The sequence below is a fragment of the Aspergillus sydowii genome (genome assembly GCF_001890705.1).
Source record: "Aspergillus sydowii CBS 593.65 unplaced genomic scaffold ASPSYscaffold_7, whole genome shotgun sequence".
NCBI lineage: Eukaryota > Fungi > Ascomycota > Eurotiomycetes > Eurotiales > Aspergillaceae > Aspergillus > Aspergillus sydowii.
In genome coordinates this window covers 898,096-912,478 of record NW_024467865.1, presented here as the reverse complement: position 1 = coordinate 912,478, position 14,383 = coordinate 898,096, and the positions used below count along the sequence as shown (strand labels likewise).

General features: G+C 51.1%; 3 protein-coding genes across 3 annotated transcripts; 1 reads left to right on the top strand and 2 right to left on the bottom strand.

Annotated features, from left to right (window-relative positions):
- Nucleotides 1-289: 289 nt before the first annotated feature.
- On the bottom strand, nt 290-4,601 carry cpcB (40S ribosomal RACK1 domain-containing protein; the record flags this gene model as incomplete). The annotated part of the gene is made up of 10 exons (XM_040849643.1): nt 290-715; nt 934-1,251; nt 1,379-1,505; nt 1,658-1,746; nt 2,208-2,629; nt 2,708-3,014; nt 3,525-3,528; nt 3,794-4,094; nt 4,163-4,289; nt 4,419-4,601. 10 exons carry the CDS (start codon nt 4,599-4,601, stop codon nt 290-292), a joined length of 2,304 nt encoding a protein of 767 aa, XP_040701458.1.
- Nucleotides 4,602-4,813: 212 nt separating this feature from the next.
- Nucleotides 4,814-10,296, bottom strand: gem1 (ERMES complex Ca(2+)-binding regulatory GTPase GEM1). The gene is made up of 10 exons (XM_040850485.1): nt 10,012-10,296; nt 8,077-9,947; nt 7,523-7,757; nt 7,289-7,352; nt 6,993-7,135; nt 5,958-6,894; nt 5,610-5,895; nt 5,348-5,548; nt 5,219-5,294; nt 4,814-5,163 (listed from the first exon to the last, which is right to left on the bottom strand). Exons 1-10 carry the CDS (start codon nt 10,019-10,021, stop codon nt 5,036-5,038), a joined length of 3,951 nt encoding a protein of 1,316 aa, XP_040701457.1. The 5' UTR covers nt 10,022-10,296; the 3' UTR covers nt 4,814-5,035.
- A 117-nt stretch (nt 10,297-10,413) lies between these two features.
- ASPSYDRAFT_1067771 (uncharacterized protein) lies at nt 10,414-12,545 on the top strand. Its single transcript, XM_040839872.1, has 3 exons — nt 10,414-10,868; nt 10,970-11,073; nt 11,143-12,545. Exons 1-3 carry the CDS (start codon nt 10,826-10,828, stop codon nt 12,217-12,219), a joined length of 1,224 nt encoding a protein of 407 aa, XP_040701456.1. The 5' UTR covers nt 10,414-10,825; the 3' UTR covers nt 12,220-12,545.
- Nucleotides 12,546-14,383: the final 1,838 nt, after the last annotated feature.

Sequence of the window (14,383 nt, the reverse complement as noted above, 5' to 3'; positions counted from 1 at the left end):
AGAGGGGGTTGAGAATCAAGTAAGCTAGGTAGACATGTTCAAAAACCCCTAGGTTCTTTGTAACCTTAAGTATGGGAATCCGCGAGGTGCTTCATTGCTCATGGCTCATACAATCCCAACCAATAATGCCTGCCCGAATTTTTGGAGGGGGTGGAAAAAAGGAGATGATAAAAAAATTTGATATCAAACAAAAGCTTTAAAAAGGCTTTATCTTTGTTCTTCTTCATTCTCTCAAACTCACTCGCTTAGTCCTCACATTTATTTTGTCTCATTACCCTAACTCTCCAATCTACGCCCTCGACATGACGCCCCAAGCGCGGATCTTGTTGTCAGTGTAACCAGCGAACAGAGTCTGGCCATCAGCGGACCAGGCGAGAGAGACACACTCGGGCTCGCGGCTCTTCTTGCCCTTCTCGATGTACTCGGGCTTGAGCTCATCAACCTTGCTCTTCTTCTCGAGGTCGAAGATGGTGATGCTGCTAGCGGTGGCAGCGCAGAGCCAGTAGCGGTTGGGGGAGAAGACAAGGGCGTGGATCTCGTCACCGGCGTGGAGGGAGTAGAGGTGCTTGGACTCGTTGAGATCCCAGAGCATGGTAACACCGTCCTTGCCACCGGAGGCGCAGAGAGAGCCATCGGGGGAGATGGTGACGGTGTTGATGTAGCCAGAGTGACCGATGTGGTCAGTCTGGAGACGGCAGGAAGCGAGCTCCCAGACCTATTGATTTCGTTAGTTGCAGTCCCTCTTGGATATTGATATCAATCTCAAGGCGAAAAACAAATAGCAAAAACCGGAATTGGCGTGTCCATCAGGCATATGGTGATTTTTTGTCTCATGGCCAAAGAGGCTCTGAAGTAGCAAATACGTAGAAAAATGCAAACATCATTTGGACGAACTGAACGCATTGTGTACTGAGGAAAATTTCGAAAACGTACCTTGACAAGCTTGTCCCAGCCAGCGGAGACGATGACGGGGTTCTGGGGGTTGGGGCTGAAGCGCACGCACGACACCCACTCGGTGTGGCCCTTGTCGGTGATGGTGTACTTGCAGTCTCCCAGGGTGTTCCAGAGCTTGATGGTGCGGTCACGGGATCCGGAAACGATCTGGCGGTTGTCGGCGGAGAAGGAAACGGAGAGGACATCGTTGGTGTGACCGACGAATGTCCTGGTGGTCTGACCGGAGGAGAGCTCCCACAGGCGGAGAGACTTGTCCCAAGAAGAGGACAGAGCGTAGGCACCGTCGGAGGAAATAACCTATATCCAAACACACGCATCAGCCAACCTAATCCCAAATTTTGCACTGTTTCCGTTCGTTCCGCCAACCGCTCTATGGCATCCTTCGGGTTTCGGGTATTCTCTAGAATGGATATCGGAGACATACACAGTCGGAGACGATGTGGGAGTGGCCCAAGAGAGAGCGCTTGGGGTAACCGTAGGCCTGCTCGTCGCGGGTAAGGTTCCAGATGATCAGAGACTTGTCGCGACTGCCAGAGAGCAGCATGTTGGGGCTATAAAAAAAAAAGATTTCAGTCAGAACCATTGTCCATATTCAATCAACAGAAAACATGTATTCAACAGATATACGAGAATACACACGAGGTCGTATGTAGATCCATATACCCATTCCATCCATGTGCAAATCATCGGTAGGTGCCCTTACTTCTCCAGAGAGGTAGCGAGGGAAGTAACCCAGCCATTGTGGCCCTCAAGGGTGCCGCGAAGGACCAGCTGCTCAGCCATGATCGGAGTCTGAGAGGACGATGGAAGGGGGCCGCGAGAGGTGAGGGGAGAATGAACGCGGGCGGAGCAATTGTCGTAGACTCTGCGCTGGAGATAAAATCACAGCTTTCGAAGATGGAGGAGCAGAGAGCCACACGGGAAGCCCTAACGTAACGAGCTTACCGCTGCCGCTGAATGTGTGGGCCGCGAACCCTAAAGCTAAGCGAGTCACGTGACTATTTATACAAAGGGCATGCATACAATGCAGACATCTGCAGTACGGACCCGAGGAACGGATTACGCATATTATTTTACAGCCTCTGGTACTACTTAACGTGTTAATAAGTGATGTTCGATTACAGAAGTACTTCTATATAAACGGAATTTTACCCGTCCTTCCGCAAACCAGCCAGAAAAGATATTGTACAAAGTATAAGGCTCAACCGCTCTTGACTCTCAAGCATCAACTTTCAGTTGTTAAAGATCTGGACGTTGGGCATCCTGTTTAGACCCGGACCTTGCCCGCCGGTCTTCTTGTTCTTCGCCGCATGGAAACCGGTCGCACTGTTGTCCCGCACATGCTGTCTCAGCAGCGTCAAGACGTTCGACTCTACCCACCGTGATGGCACTGGCCTGTATGCCGCCTTAAAAGCGCCGACAGTCTGCTTCCACTCGCCGCTCTTGGCGCCTGTACGATGCCATGTGTCGGTCAGTGTGTCTTCGGCCACATCTGCCGCAGCATCCCTCTCCTCAGGTGGGTCCTGAGTCGCCCAGTAATAGATATCCCAATCATTCTCGTCCAGGAATCGGTCATACTCTTGAAGCTGCTCTTTGTTCATGTCCGCCAAATAGACATCCGCAAACGTAGAGAGAAGCAGATCGGACTCGAGAATTCCTCGCTTTCGGCTCTGATCTATATAGTGACAAGCAAGTTAGCTTTGCGCCCTGCGTTCCAGAAAAGACAAACAGTCAAAGCCGCGGGATTACTAACAAAGAAGCCGAGCTCTCATGGTCGAAACATCCTCGCCAGTCCGTCGGAGCGGCTCAACCTTGAAGGTAATGCCTTCCATTTCACCAACTCCAAGCTCCGGCTTCTGCGCGCCGGGCTCCTGTCTTCCACCCGTGAAGTGCTCAACCTTTCCGGGGTACGTATCCACAGGCTTGTAGTTCGGGTCAACCGAGTTCAAAAGTTCCGGGGGCGATGGCCTCTTGCCGACATTGGGGAAGTCCTTGGTCATGGTTGAGGTTGTATTCGGGACGACCGGGTTTGGCGGCTTGTCGGTCTGGTTTGCGCGGTGCTGCGGCGTTGTTGAGTAGACTTCGTCTTTTTCATTCTTGCTGTCTTGCAGACGAACTGCCGAGCTTCCGAATGAACGGGTCGCCAGTCTCATGAAGAGAGGTGATGTTGATGGCCGCGCGAGGCGGTGGGCTAAGCGGGCTGTAGACATTGTAGTTCTATATTTGGGTATCGAAGGGTAGTGCTTTGGAGGATTGAAGAAAGCATGGAAAGATTGGTTGAAGATGAGGATGGAATTGAAGCTAGATGATTATGCGGGATTGACATCATCCGAGGCACCGGGCGGTTGAGTTTGTCGTGTTTGCAGCGCTCAAACACCAACCGGAGGGATGGATTTCAAACCATGACACCAGCCCAGAATTGGACGTGATATGCCGTTCAGTGAAGGCCTTGGACGTGTTTAAAGGCTGGGTCGACTGGAATACACATATTCTGGATGGATGTCACCAGCCGCAGACTAATCGCTACGTTGCTAGCGACTCTACAGTCTACGTGAAACTAGAACACCTACAAACCTCATATGTATAGTGTCATAATAATAATCATGAGTATTTGAACAGTATACCGTGAAACGTCCGAGACCGCATAAGGTGGAAAGCACGCAATAAATGCATTGAGACTCCATGTTTTGTCGTAAGTATAGAAACCACACCTCGCGCCCGCCTCCTACGCAAACGTGGAATATCCAAGAAATGAGATTAGATGAGATGCTTGGACCTATATGACGGTTATTAGTATTGGCTTTGACGTGTAATACGTCAAACCGAAGAAATAACATACCTGAAATAAGCCCTCAGGTAAATAACCTGCCAGACACCAAGTCCAATCAACATTCCCATTGTGCCGAACGCGAACCACTTCACACGCTCGTTGGTGCTCTCGTTGGTGTCCCGGAGTTTGTGCTCACGGGCACGGAGGTATTCCATCTCGCTGACAACTTCAGCAACGATTTCTTCGATACGGCGGAGGTCGGTTTCGATGGGCTTAAGCTTCTCTTGAGCCTGGATGCTTGACCAGTCACGAGCATCGGCACCGATATCGACGTCAAGCTCAATTACCCGGTGGGGGTTCGCAACGGCGCCTATTTTCACATCAATTAGCACTAACGAAGGATTGGAGACATTGCATGGAGGCGCAGGTCGAACATACGGCGGGAAACAAGGGTGTTCTCGAAGCAGACGTCGAAGGTGGTGTCTCCAGCGGACGTGAAAGCCTGGCGAGTCTCGCCAACAACATCCTTTGGCCTTCCGTGATCATTGCCCATTGAATCCTTGATCTGTTCCAAGATTCCCGTTAGCATTAAGTTGCTTCAGTAAACCATATCTGCATTATCCCGTCGAGGCGGAGTCCCGCATCCAATCCTCCGAGCCCGCGTAATTATCTCCAGGGCCGAGTTCGCACGTACATGCATGTTAACCATCTGTCCATCACCCCTTTCGCCGCTCACAATAGCCGTCACGACGACAAGCTGGTCCTTGAGCACGAAGTTGCGTATGCATCTCTCACCCTTTCCAGCGACAATATCGAACTTGAGGGCGGAAGAGATTTGCACAAAAAGGAGGAAAAGAAGCGTGAGGGCCGACCTCATTGTCAGTCGGGAAGACCCCATTGTGAAACGGGGATTGTTGTGGTGGCTGATTGAGGGTCTTCAATGGGGAGCTGAGGCCGATTGAAAGCTGTCCATACACATTGATGCCACGCACGCCGCGTCCAGCAGGTTCGGCGGATTAATGTTCCGGTTCCGGGCCCTATAGTCCAACTCCGCACATTCACAACTGATTACTATTTGATGTTTAATGAGATAAGTGTTGATTTTTCCAAGGTAATTGAAATGTTCAATGGGAGAAACGTTCGTGAACTTGAACCGTTCTACCTAGATTGGGCCAAAAAATGCTCTTGAGGCTGGAATCAACACAACAAATGCTATATTTGAACACTGCACTCAAAACACGCTAGAATGGGTATGCCGAAACGAATAATGCGCATATTTACAATGTATAACCGGAGCCCTAGTGGCCGTTTTCACAGTGAGCCCATAGAGGAGGCAGCCCGGCCCGACCCTAGGCTGGTTCCCACTGCGACAGGCGATTTCTGATCGCCATGGCTGTCCCCAATGGTCTCTCGAGGGCGGTCCCAAGTGCGAATGTGACCTTTCCATGTTTCGGTTAGCTTTTGTAACAAAATAATAGGGCTTGGTACACATACCTTCGAGGGAAGAAGTCATGATTGTGTCCTCCTGGAAGCCTAACCAACAGATCGGGTCCTCACCAACAGACTTGGACTATATAAATGTTAGATTATTTGCGCACCAACAGCCAGAGGAAAATAACGAACCATAATCGGGGGTAGTAAAGCAGTCCGCGATCTGGACTCCACAGGATGCTGTACTGGTTGATCGGATGCAGTATCAGTTTCACCAGTTCGCTGGGAGTCTGACCTTATCCGGGTTCCCGAGATGTCGGCTATGTGACGGTTGAGCTGCTGAGGATTTGTCGCAACTAGACTCGTTCTGTTGCGAGCACTAACTTGATGATGCTATAGATAAGATGTTAGACGACAAAGATGTCTAGTTGAAGATGAAACCTCATGAACGTACCACTTTCGGCCGGTGGATCATGCCAACACTGAAATCCCAGAGCAAAAGGTTACAATCATCACCAACGCTACCGATTCTGTACGTCCGCTCATCACAACGCCAAGGATCAAAAGCGACAGCGGAGACCCACGAATCGTGGCCTTGACACCGCGCAACGATCTTGCGTTCCGGTAAAGACCATATGGTGACTAAGTCGTCCTGGCCACCAGTAACGATATACTTTCCGTCTGGTGACCAGCAGACACAAGTAAATCCACCATAATAACTCCGAAAAACATCCAAGACCCTGGAAACTTTATTAGCTCAATCCGTAGAGGCTATTACTTGGCGAAAGCGCAATATACTTACTCTTCTTGGAGGTAATTCATTAGCCGCAAAGATCCATTCTCCAGTACAATCGCCAAGTGTTTATGGTCTGGCGAGAAGGCAAATTGAGTAATCTTCTGATTTGCCAACTTCCAGACTGCAACTGGATTGGTCTTCTGGTTCTTGGAGTTGACAGATTTCAACACCTGTAGGGACCAGTTGGGTGGTTTCACCGATTCCGTCGATTGTTCTGGCAGCTCCGGGGTAAAAAGAGCATCGTCCTTCTCCTTGTCATACACAACCAGTTGACCGTTTTCGTGGGCTGCTATAAATAGATTTTCTGAGCCAGGGATCCATTTGATGTGCGTTACTGGGGAGTTATTGATGACCCCATTTTTGTTGATCCGCGCATACTTCTGAGATATCGGTTCGTACCAGAAGATGTCTCCGGCCGACGACCCCATGGCCACATCAATATGCGCCGCGCTTTTGGTTACTTCGTTGACATCGTGACTTATCATATGCGCCTTCGTGAAGAGAATCTTGGACAGCGGTTCGTCCTTGTGCTTCGAACTGAGATCCAGCCATTGGAAAGCGCGGTTAATGTTCGCAAAGGCAAACAGTCCTTCCGGGTCGCGGTCATTCAAACGTTTCGTGTTGGCCTCATGGATGATGACACGGGAAACAAATGAGGAACTACTCTTAATGATGTTGTTTTTGGGTTTCCGCTTCTTCGAAGGATCCTTTACAGGTGGAGCTGCCAAAGCACTATTCCCATCTCCGAAAGGCCGTGCAGTAACAGTCAATTTCGCTGGGAAGGCGGTCTTGTTTCGAGGGCCAATGCTAACTAATGACAGCTTGACACCCGACGTGGGAGGATTGGGATTGGTCGCGAGTGGGTTCGGGTTTATGATCGGCGCTTCAGAGGGATGCGGGGGAGGGGTAGCTAGATGTAAGTCGTCCTGAAGTTGATACGTTCCTATACACAAATTTAGCGTTAGTAAAAGCATATGCCAGGGGAGGAAAAGAAACCAAGCGGATGAAATCGGCGCCGGATTTGCAAAATCCAAAACGTACCTTCTCCGACCTGCAGCGGACAACCCTTCTCCGGGTGTGTAATGATGTTGTTGGTTTCCACAATTGGAACCGCCATTCCGTTCGACGCCCCGGCTGCATAGGCAACCGGGACGGTATAGCGAGGCGGAGGTGGGGGAAGGACGCTATAAATATAGAGTCAATAGATAGATACTCCAAAACCGTATGGCACCTGCGATTACGGCGGTTCGCTTCAAAGAACACATGATCTGCGACTCAAAACTGCTCCAGATGCCGCCATGGTGTCTGCAATATAAGGAATCCCAATCATCACTTACAACATTGTGGCGTGATAAGCGTTAAAGGTTGCGTAGAACAGATAGCGCGAAGCGGCCTGACTAGCTGTAATTTCCCCGAGATAGGACCACCTGAACGTTGGCTATCACCAGGCAAAGCTGCGCCGTAATCAATTGGGACAGCGCGACGTTTTCAGCCGACGAAGGAAGGACGGATGGCTGGGGCTGCTTGTTGAGTTCTCCAACTGTTCTCCAGAAGGCACACTGTAATCTCACCGTAAGCCTGGAGGGGAGAGAACTCGCGAGCGAACGAGTTCGGTGCGCCGAAATGTCTAAAAGATGGTATAGCAACACGGAACAGGAGGAAGGGAGTGGACGTGTTCGAAAGCGCAGAAATAGGAGAGGGGAAGCCAGGTGCCGTGCTCTCGAGATCTGAGCCAACAACCGATGGAATTCCGGGGAACTTTGCTGGTGTGGCTGGTTGGTGGAACTCCGACGGGCGTGGGGCAAGCTAAGAACGGCTACAGCTTCGATGGACATGACAGACGGGGTGTAGGGGCTTGTTCTTCATTGTTTACAACTCAAAAGGTATTATCTAGCAAAATTAAGATCTGTTTGATAGCAGGGTCCAACGAGACCGGGTATGCAGAATCGCGTACAGGCAGAAACGCCTGCAGCTGTTCGTGACTGCGCATGATTCATGTACAATGCTCACATATTTTCGAGCAATCTATCCAAAGAAAAGAAGGAAATTAATTCTCGGGGTATCGAACTCCATCATTATCACATCCGCGCCCCTGGGCCGGGACTCAAGCTCCACTGCCACTAACCCGTCGCCAGATCATAACTGCTGCAGCACCGGCGCAAACAACCGCTCCGAGCGCTATGCCCCAAGACATCCATTTACCTTCGACGTCTTCCTCGCTTCGTGGGAACGCCGTGCTTGGTTCCATAGCTGCTTCGGCAATGTGCACAAACACCTCTTGGATCGAACTCCAGGTGACGCTCACATGAAGTGGCGGCCCGGGCATGTTCAGCAGAGCGGTGTACTCGTGAGGCTGGTGTTCAGCACGCTGAGTCGTGCGGTCCAGATCGGCCTTGAGCGCAATGTACACACTCGGGAGCTCCTCCAAGTGCGGATATTTCGCCTTAAGCTTGGGAATGTATGCAAATGAATCAGGGTCAGACGAATCGTATGTGTATACAATCACATCACACTGATCCAATAGCTTTGCTTGGTTCTCAAGAATTGCAGGTTCCAGCTCTCCAAGCTCATCCATGATCAAGTAACACTGTTTTCCCCCAGGAAGTTCAACGGTATTGACTGCAGTTCGTGGCTGAATGGTTGGGTGATACGTAGAACTAAACCCACGAGACAAGAAGGCATCGAGAAGAGCCGATTTTCCAGATCCCGGAGCCCCAACTATGTGACCAAGAACCACATTGCGGCCCACCCGTCCAGGGCGCTTTCTCCGCTTCCGGGGCCGAGTAACTTTGAGAGCCGCCGTTGTGGAAGGGTTGCTTCGGTCTGAAGATTCGAATCCGAGATATGCCAAATACTCTAATGTCGTTTTGGGCGATGTAAAGGTTGTCATACTCCATTGTGCCAGCCAACCTTGCAGAGTGACATCTCCGGCTTCATTTCGAACAGTGCATGATGGGAACGAACCGTCGGCCCAAGAGGACGGCAGCCCTGGTGTTGGCGAAAACAAAGATGCGAGCTCGGCATCATTCAAGCCACCATCATTGTCCTTATCCGAAAGAAGGAAAAGATTTACGAAAAACCGATATCCCTCCGGCGACAATTCAGCCGATGCATACGGAGGTACCTCGAACCTTGGATGGAGATAGCTTTCCTGCAAGGAGAGACTGTCGGTGTACTGAAACGCGCGAAGTATAATCCAGACTGTTTCGTGGCGGCCCTTCTCGGCATACAACTTGTTCAGATGGATAAATCCGCGGCAATCTATTCCTGACGGTGTCACAGATGCAGGATGCGTTTTCTGTATCGTCTCTTTGATATGCACCAAATCCTCCTCACTCAAAGATTTCTCAAAACACCTCATCTGAAAATCTTTGATTTCCTTATCTGACAGATAGCCATCCCGATCTTTGTCGCTAAGGTAGAAAATGCGCTGTAACGCCGCAACAGCTGCCGGCTTTAGGACTGACTCCTTGGCATCAAACAGGGGCGCGATAGGGTGTGTAACCGCTTTCTGGCAAAGGAAGAACGCCTCGTTGACATTACGATGCTCGCGGGCGCTGGTTCTAATACAGGAATCGATTTCCTTGAACTCGGACATTAGCGGCAGCATCTCATCTTCGATGACCTGGGTTTCGGTGTGATCCGCAGCAAGGTCGGATTTGTTGGCACAGAGCACGACGGGCACATTGACACCAAGGGACCGGAAATACGGTAGCCAAAAAAGAGCCACCCTCTCATAACTATAGTGATCTGAGTATACAAGCAGAATCACATTCGATTTACGGATCTCTCTCGCCAGATTGCTCCGTTCCTGCGGGACAGCGGAGGTGTCGACCACCGTTGTTGTCGTGACATTCTCGGGGGTCCCGATCGTAGGAGGGATGGTGATTTGCGGCAGGACTGGTTGGATCTTGTTCGTGACGAATACGCCCTTCACAAGGGAGGTGATGAGACTGGATTTTCCCGTTCCCTCATCCCCGCAAACACAGATCCGGACTGGGGGCGAGAGACGTCAGTATGCTGGCCTTTCGGAGATAATCCAATGGTAGTCAGTTCCTACCTGTAGCCATTTGAACAACAAAAGAGACAATTCGAACAAACTCCCTGTCCTTTTCAAACCATTGCCAGAGAGTAGGTAGTCCTACTGCGAACCGCCAGAAACGCGATCAGGACTGCAAGCCGGAGACGTCACAGTCAGGAGCCGGGATTTGCGACGGAAGTCTGGCCGATCGCCGCAGTTGCGTGGCTTGTGCTATCGGTCGCAGCCTCAGGCTCCCGTGCACCAACCAGAACCCAAGTATATCCAGGACGAATCGAAGCTAGTACTGTAGCCCTGGAGTATATCGCTACGCTACGTTGATTTCTTCAGAGAAACGGTACAGAGGCAGGCTTCTCATTCCGATATTTCCTCTCTTCGAATTATGGATATCATGTAACAGGGGTCTGCTTGCAGACTCGGTCAGTAATCTTCACAACGCCCGGAAAGGCTCAGCCACAATCTGGGCAGCTGCCCACATCTAACAGCGAGGGCATTTCCGCACCGTCCCCTCGCCAGTGCAGCCGGAGGTGCTCAAAGGTTCAAATACACCAAGTTGTCCCTTGAACGCGGTGAATTTCTCGCGATACCACTATCCTCATTCCTCTGCATTCTTATATCTTTATTGGCATACGTAGTCTCTCAATCCACCATTGTGGAGCGCAGCATTTGAACGGGGAAGAGTCCGCGGCTCAGCGTCCATTGCCAGCTCCACTTCCGGTCGCTCCCATTTGACAAGATCCCATCCCCAACCTGCGATTAAACGTTCAGCTTTTCTCTCCCCAGTTGTTATCCTTTCAAAAACACCTCTCCCTCAACTCCGACGAGCATATCCAAAATGCCTCTCGGAATCCATAACCCCCTTCCCTCGTCCATGAACAGTAAGTCTTCGCTGTCTCCAGGTTTCCCCGCAGTTGCCCGCAGGCGGCAGCCTGGGCTTGGGCAGGGTGTGAGCTGACTGCTAATCTGCCTTGACAAACAGGCGAGTGTCGAAAGGCTGGAAAAATCCTCGCTTCCTTTGTTGACCCGCGACAAGCATTTGGTCCTGACAAAGTCATCCCGCCGGAGATATTGGCTGGTGCTAAGGTATGACGACGGAACCCTCGTGAAGCCACAATATACTATAATGCCTGCCGCTGACCGTTTTCTTCATAGGGTCTCGCCATCCTGACGGTTCTCAAAGCTGGGTTCCTAGGCTCTGGTCGATTTGGTTCTGGAATTGTCGTTTCTCGACTGGCCGATGGGTCATGGTCCGCTCCGTCCGCGATCGCAACCGCAGGTGCTGGATTTGGAGGTCAGATTGGGTTTGAGTTGACCGACTTTGTCTTTATCCTCAACGATGCTGCCGCTGTTCGCACATTTTCCCAGGCCGGAACTCTGACGCTGGGAGGAAACGTTTCACTCGCAGCCGGGCCGGTTGGCCGCAATGCAGAAGCTGCTGGTGCCGCAAGCACCAAGGGCGTGGCGGCTGTATTCGCATATTCCAAAACCAAGGGACTTTTCGCTGGTGTTAGTTTGGAAGGAAGCATGTTGGTCGAACGTAGGGATGCCAACGAAAAGCTCTACAACAGCCGAGTGTCTGCTCGCCAGCTCCTCACTGGCGCAATTCCGCCTCCACCCGCGGCGGAACCTCTGATGCGAGTGCTAAACTCTCGTGCTTTCTATGGAGTACGCACGAACGGTGACTCCATGTACAATGATATTCCTGTTTATGATGATCGCCATGACGACGTGGTCTGGGAGGGTCGTCGAGGAGACGCATATGGCGAGGGTACACGGCGCGATCGGACTGGATACAATGCGCCTTCTTCAGATGATTACGAGTACCGAGATCGACCGCGCCGGGCGACAACATGGGCTGATGATGTATATGACCGGCCCGCTGGAGGAGGCTTAAGCCGTTCCTCCACTGGTCGCTACGGAGGACGCGCCGACACTTTCGATTCATTTAGCCGTGCGCGGAGCAACACATACGACAACGACGACTACGTGTACTCTGACCGGAAACCTAGCCGACCTACAGCGCCGAAGCCTGTTTTCGGGCAGCGCACCGGCGGCGCTGCTCCTCTACGTGATGACCAGGCTATCGCACTATATACATTCGATGCAGACCAGGACGGTGATTTGGGTTTTAAGAAGGGGGAGATCATCACGATCATCAAGCGTACCGAAAAGAAAGAGGACTGGTGGACAGGGCGAATCGGTGACCGCGTCGGCATATTCCCAGCGTAAGACACTCCCTCAACTGCTCACGATAGATGAACTGCTTGCTAACAATGTGTAACCAGGAACTACGTGGACTCAGCTTAGACTCTCAGCCAAGACATTGGTTTATGTGGAACGAAATTCATGACCTCGAACCCCCCTTTCTCAATTTATACCTATCCTCTTGTCTCTTTCTATCTATATCTCGAATCGAGTGCGTTTCAGTCATGTTGGAAATCTTGGTCTTTTCTTCCGTTCAGCCTCGAGATTTGTCTCCTCAGCCTTCTCACGTAAGCATCGGAGTTGGAAGGTAGTTAACTTTACCAGCACTTTTGGGAGAAAGAGCAATCGACATTGTCTACCTGATTTGGCAACACGATTTCCCCGGACTCTCCCCTCTACTGTTTTGTTCCGTTCGGTCTAAGTGCTTCTGTGTCTCGCTCTCGTACTCTCGTGCTTATTGTACTGCTCCTATATATCCATGGATAGTTTACGTCATTCCAATCGTGCGTTTGTTTCGTTTCTAGAGTAAAATTTGAGAGTCATTGATACCTAAGCACCTTCCCCCATCTACCCACCGTACAGTATCAGGTCACCAGGTGCATTATTGCGTCAGCTGTCGACGAGGAACCTCTCGTGCAGGCCAAGGCTGGATGTGACGGGGACGCGCTCGTTATCATGCAAGGGAGAGACAAAATTCAGGACAGGGAAAGTGAAAATAAAGCTCGGCTTCTTCAACCGGCCATTCTGCAGCTGCGAAGCCCCACCGGCAGGCGCCGAGGAAGCATAAGGTATACTTACTCGAACTGTGCTGGCATTCTTCACGAACATCAAGATGCAAAACTAGCCAGCCACGCGCATTTCGAAAATTTTACTTACTGTACCCGGGTTAAATACTGATGTACGTAATGGATACAAAAATAAATGACTCTCCGATTTCGACTTTGAAAGTGTTAACGGGCCTATGCTCGCGCTTCACGGCATGGGACTTCATAAGTACGCCAGTCGCCAATGGAGGTCATGAATCAAGGGGCACGGGTAGTGGAAATGCTTTGATAAGTGGGCAGACAGCGAGAAGGAGATAGGGGAAGGAGGCTGGGCCTCTTCCAGCACAAGCTGCCATTGCTGAAAGCTGAAACACTGTAGCATTCCAGAATCCAGACCCATAGCCTAGGGTCGGCTTTGACTTTGTGGGTTCGTACTCGAGCAGTTCGCGCGTCATTCGGGCTTGGGTGGAATCCAACAACTGAAGATATCAAGCTCTCAACAAATGGGCTGGTGACAAGGATTGACGACTGACAAGATGGTCAGGGGGCATGGGATGTGATCACATTGTACCCGTAGGATGTACTCCGTATCAGGTAAGAAATTGTATATGCAGTGAAGGCTGGCGGGACAATCTAGTCGGAACAATATGGAATCAACTGTCAAGTTCAGGGGTAAATATATAGTGGCCTTGTTAAACACCAGCCGCTGTCTTCCATTCTAAATAATTTACTGCAGAGCATGACCTCATCCTCGCAGGGTTCTAGTTATGGTGAAAGACCCTTGGCAGTCTAAGCCTCAATTTGGGGGAATCGGTGGTGATGATCCCCTGCGATCGCCAGTCCACAAGCGAACGGGATTGTTTCATTCGATCGCTGTTTCCAGAATTCTTGCTTGCAAAGAAAAGTCTCTGCTCCGACTGGCATATTCCCAAGTTCGCAGTCAACGACGGTGTAGTCATAGTGTGGGCAGTAGGATCCGTGCGTGCCCTGGAGGCGATAGAGAGCGATTCCATCGATCGGCCTCGACTCCAGAATATCGACCTTGCATCATCAGAACCTTGCCTCTGGTAGCTTTAGGAATAATATCTGGGACCAACTCATAACCACACGTTAATAACAGGATAAAAAGGAGGGCAAGTTCGGCGTGCCTGTTCGCTCCGCCTGAACCAACCCCGGCCCAGCCAACCACAGCCATCGCAGCCCGGACCGTCTCGTTATTTCCGGCCGCATCCTCAGTCCTCACTGCGTCTCTGCTTCCACCACCACAACCACCAGAGGGCTCGCTCACCATTCTCTTTTCCCGCCCTTCGCTTCCCTCTCTCCTCTACCTGCCCTCCATCGTTTAAGCCCTCGTCGCTACCCTCACCCTCTCTTCTCGCTTTTGTTTCATCACCCGCCCTCTCGCTGCTCCCACGACGTTCTCG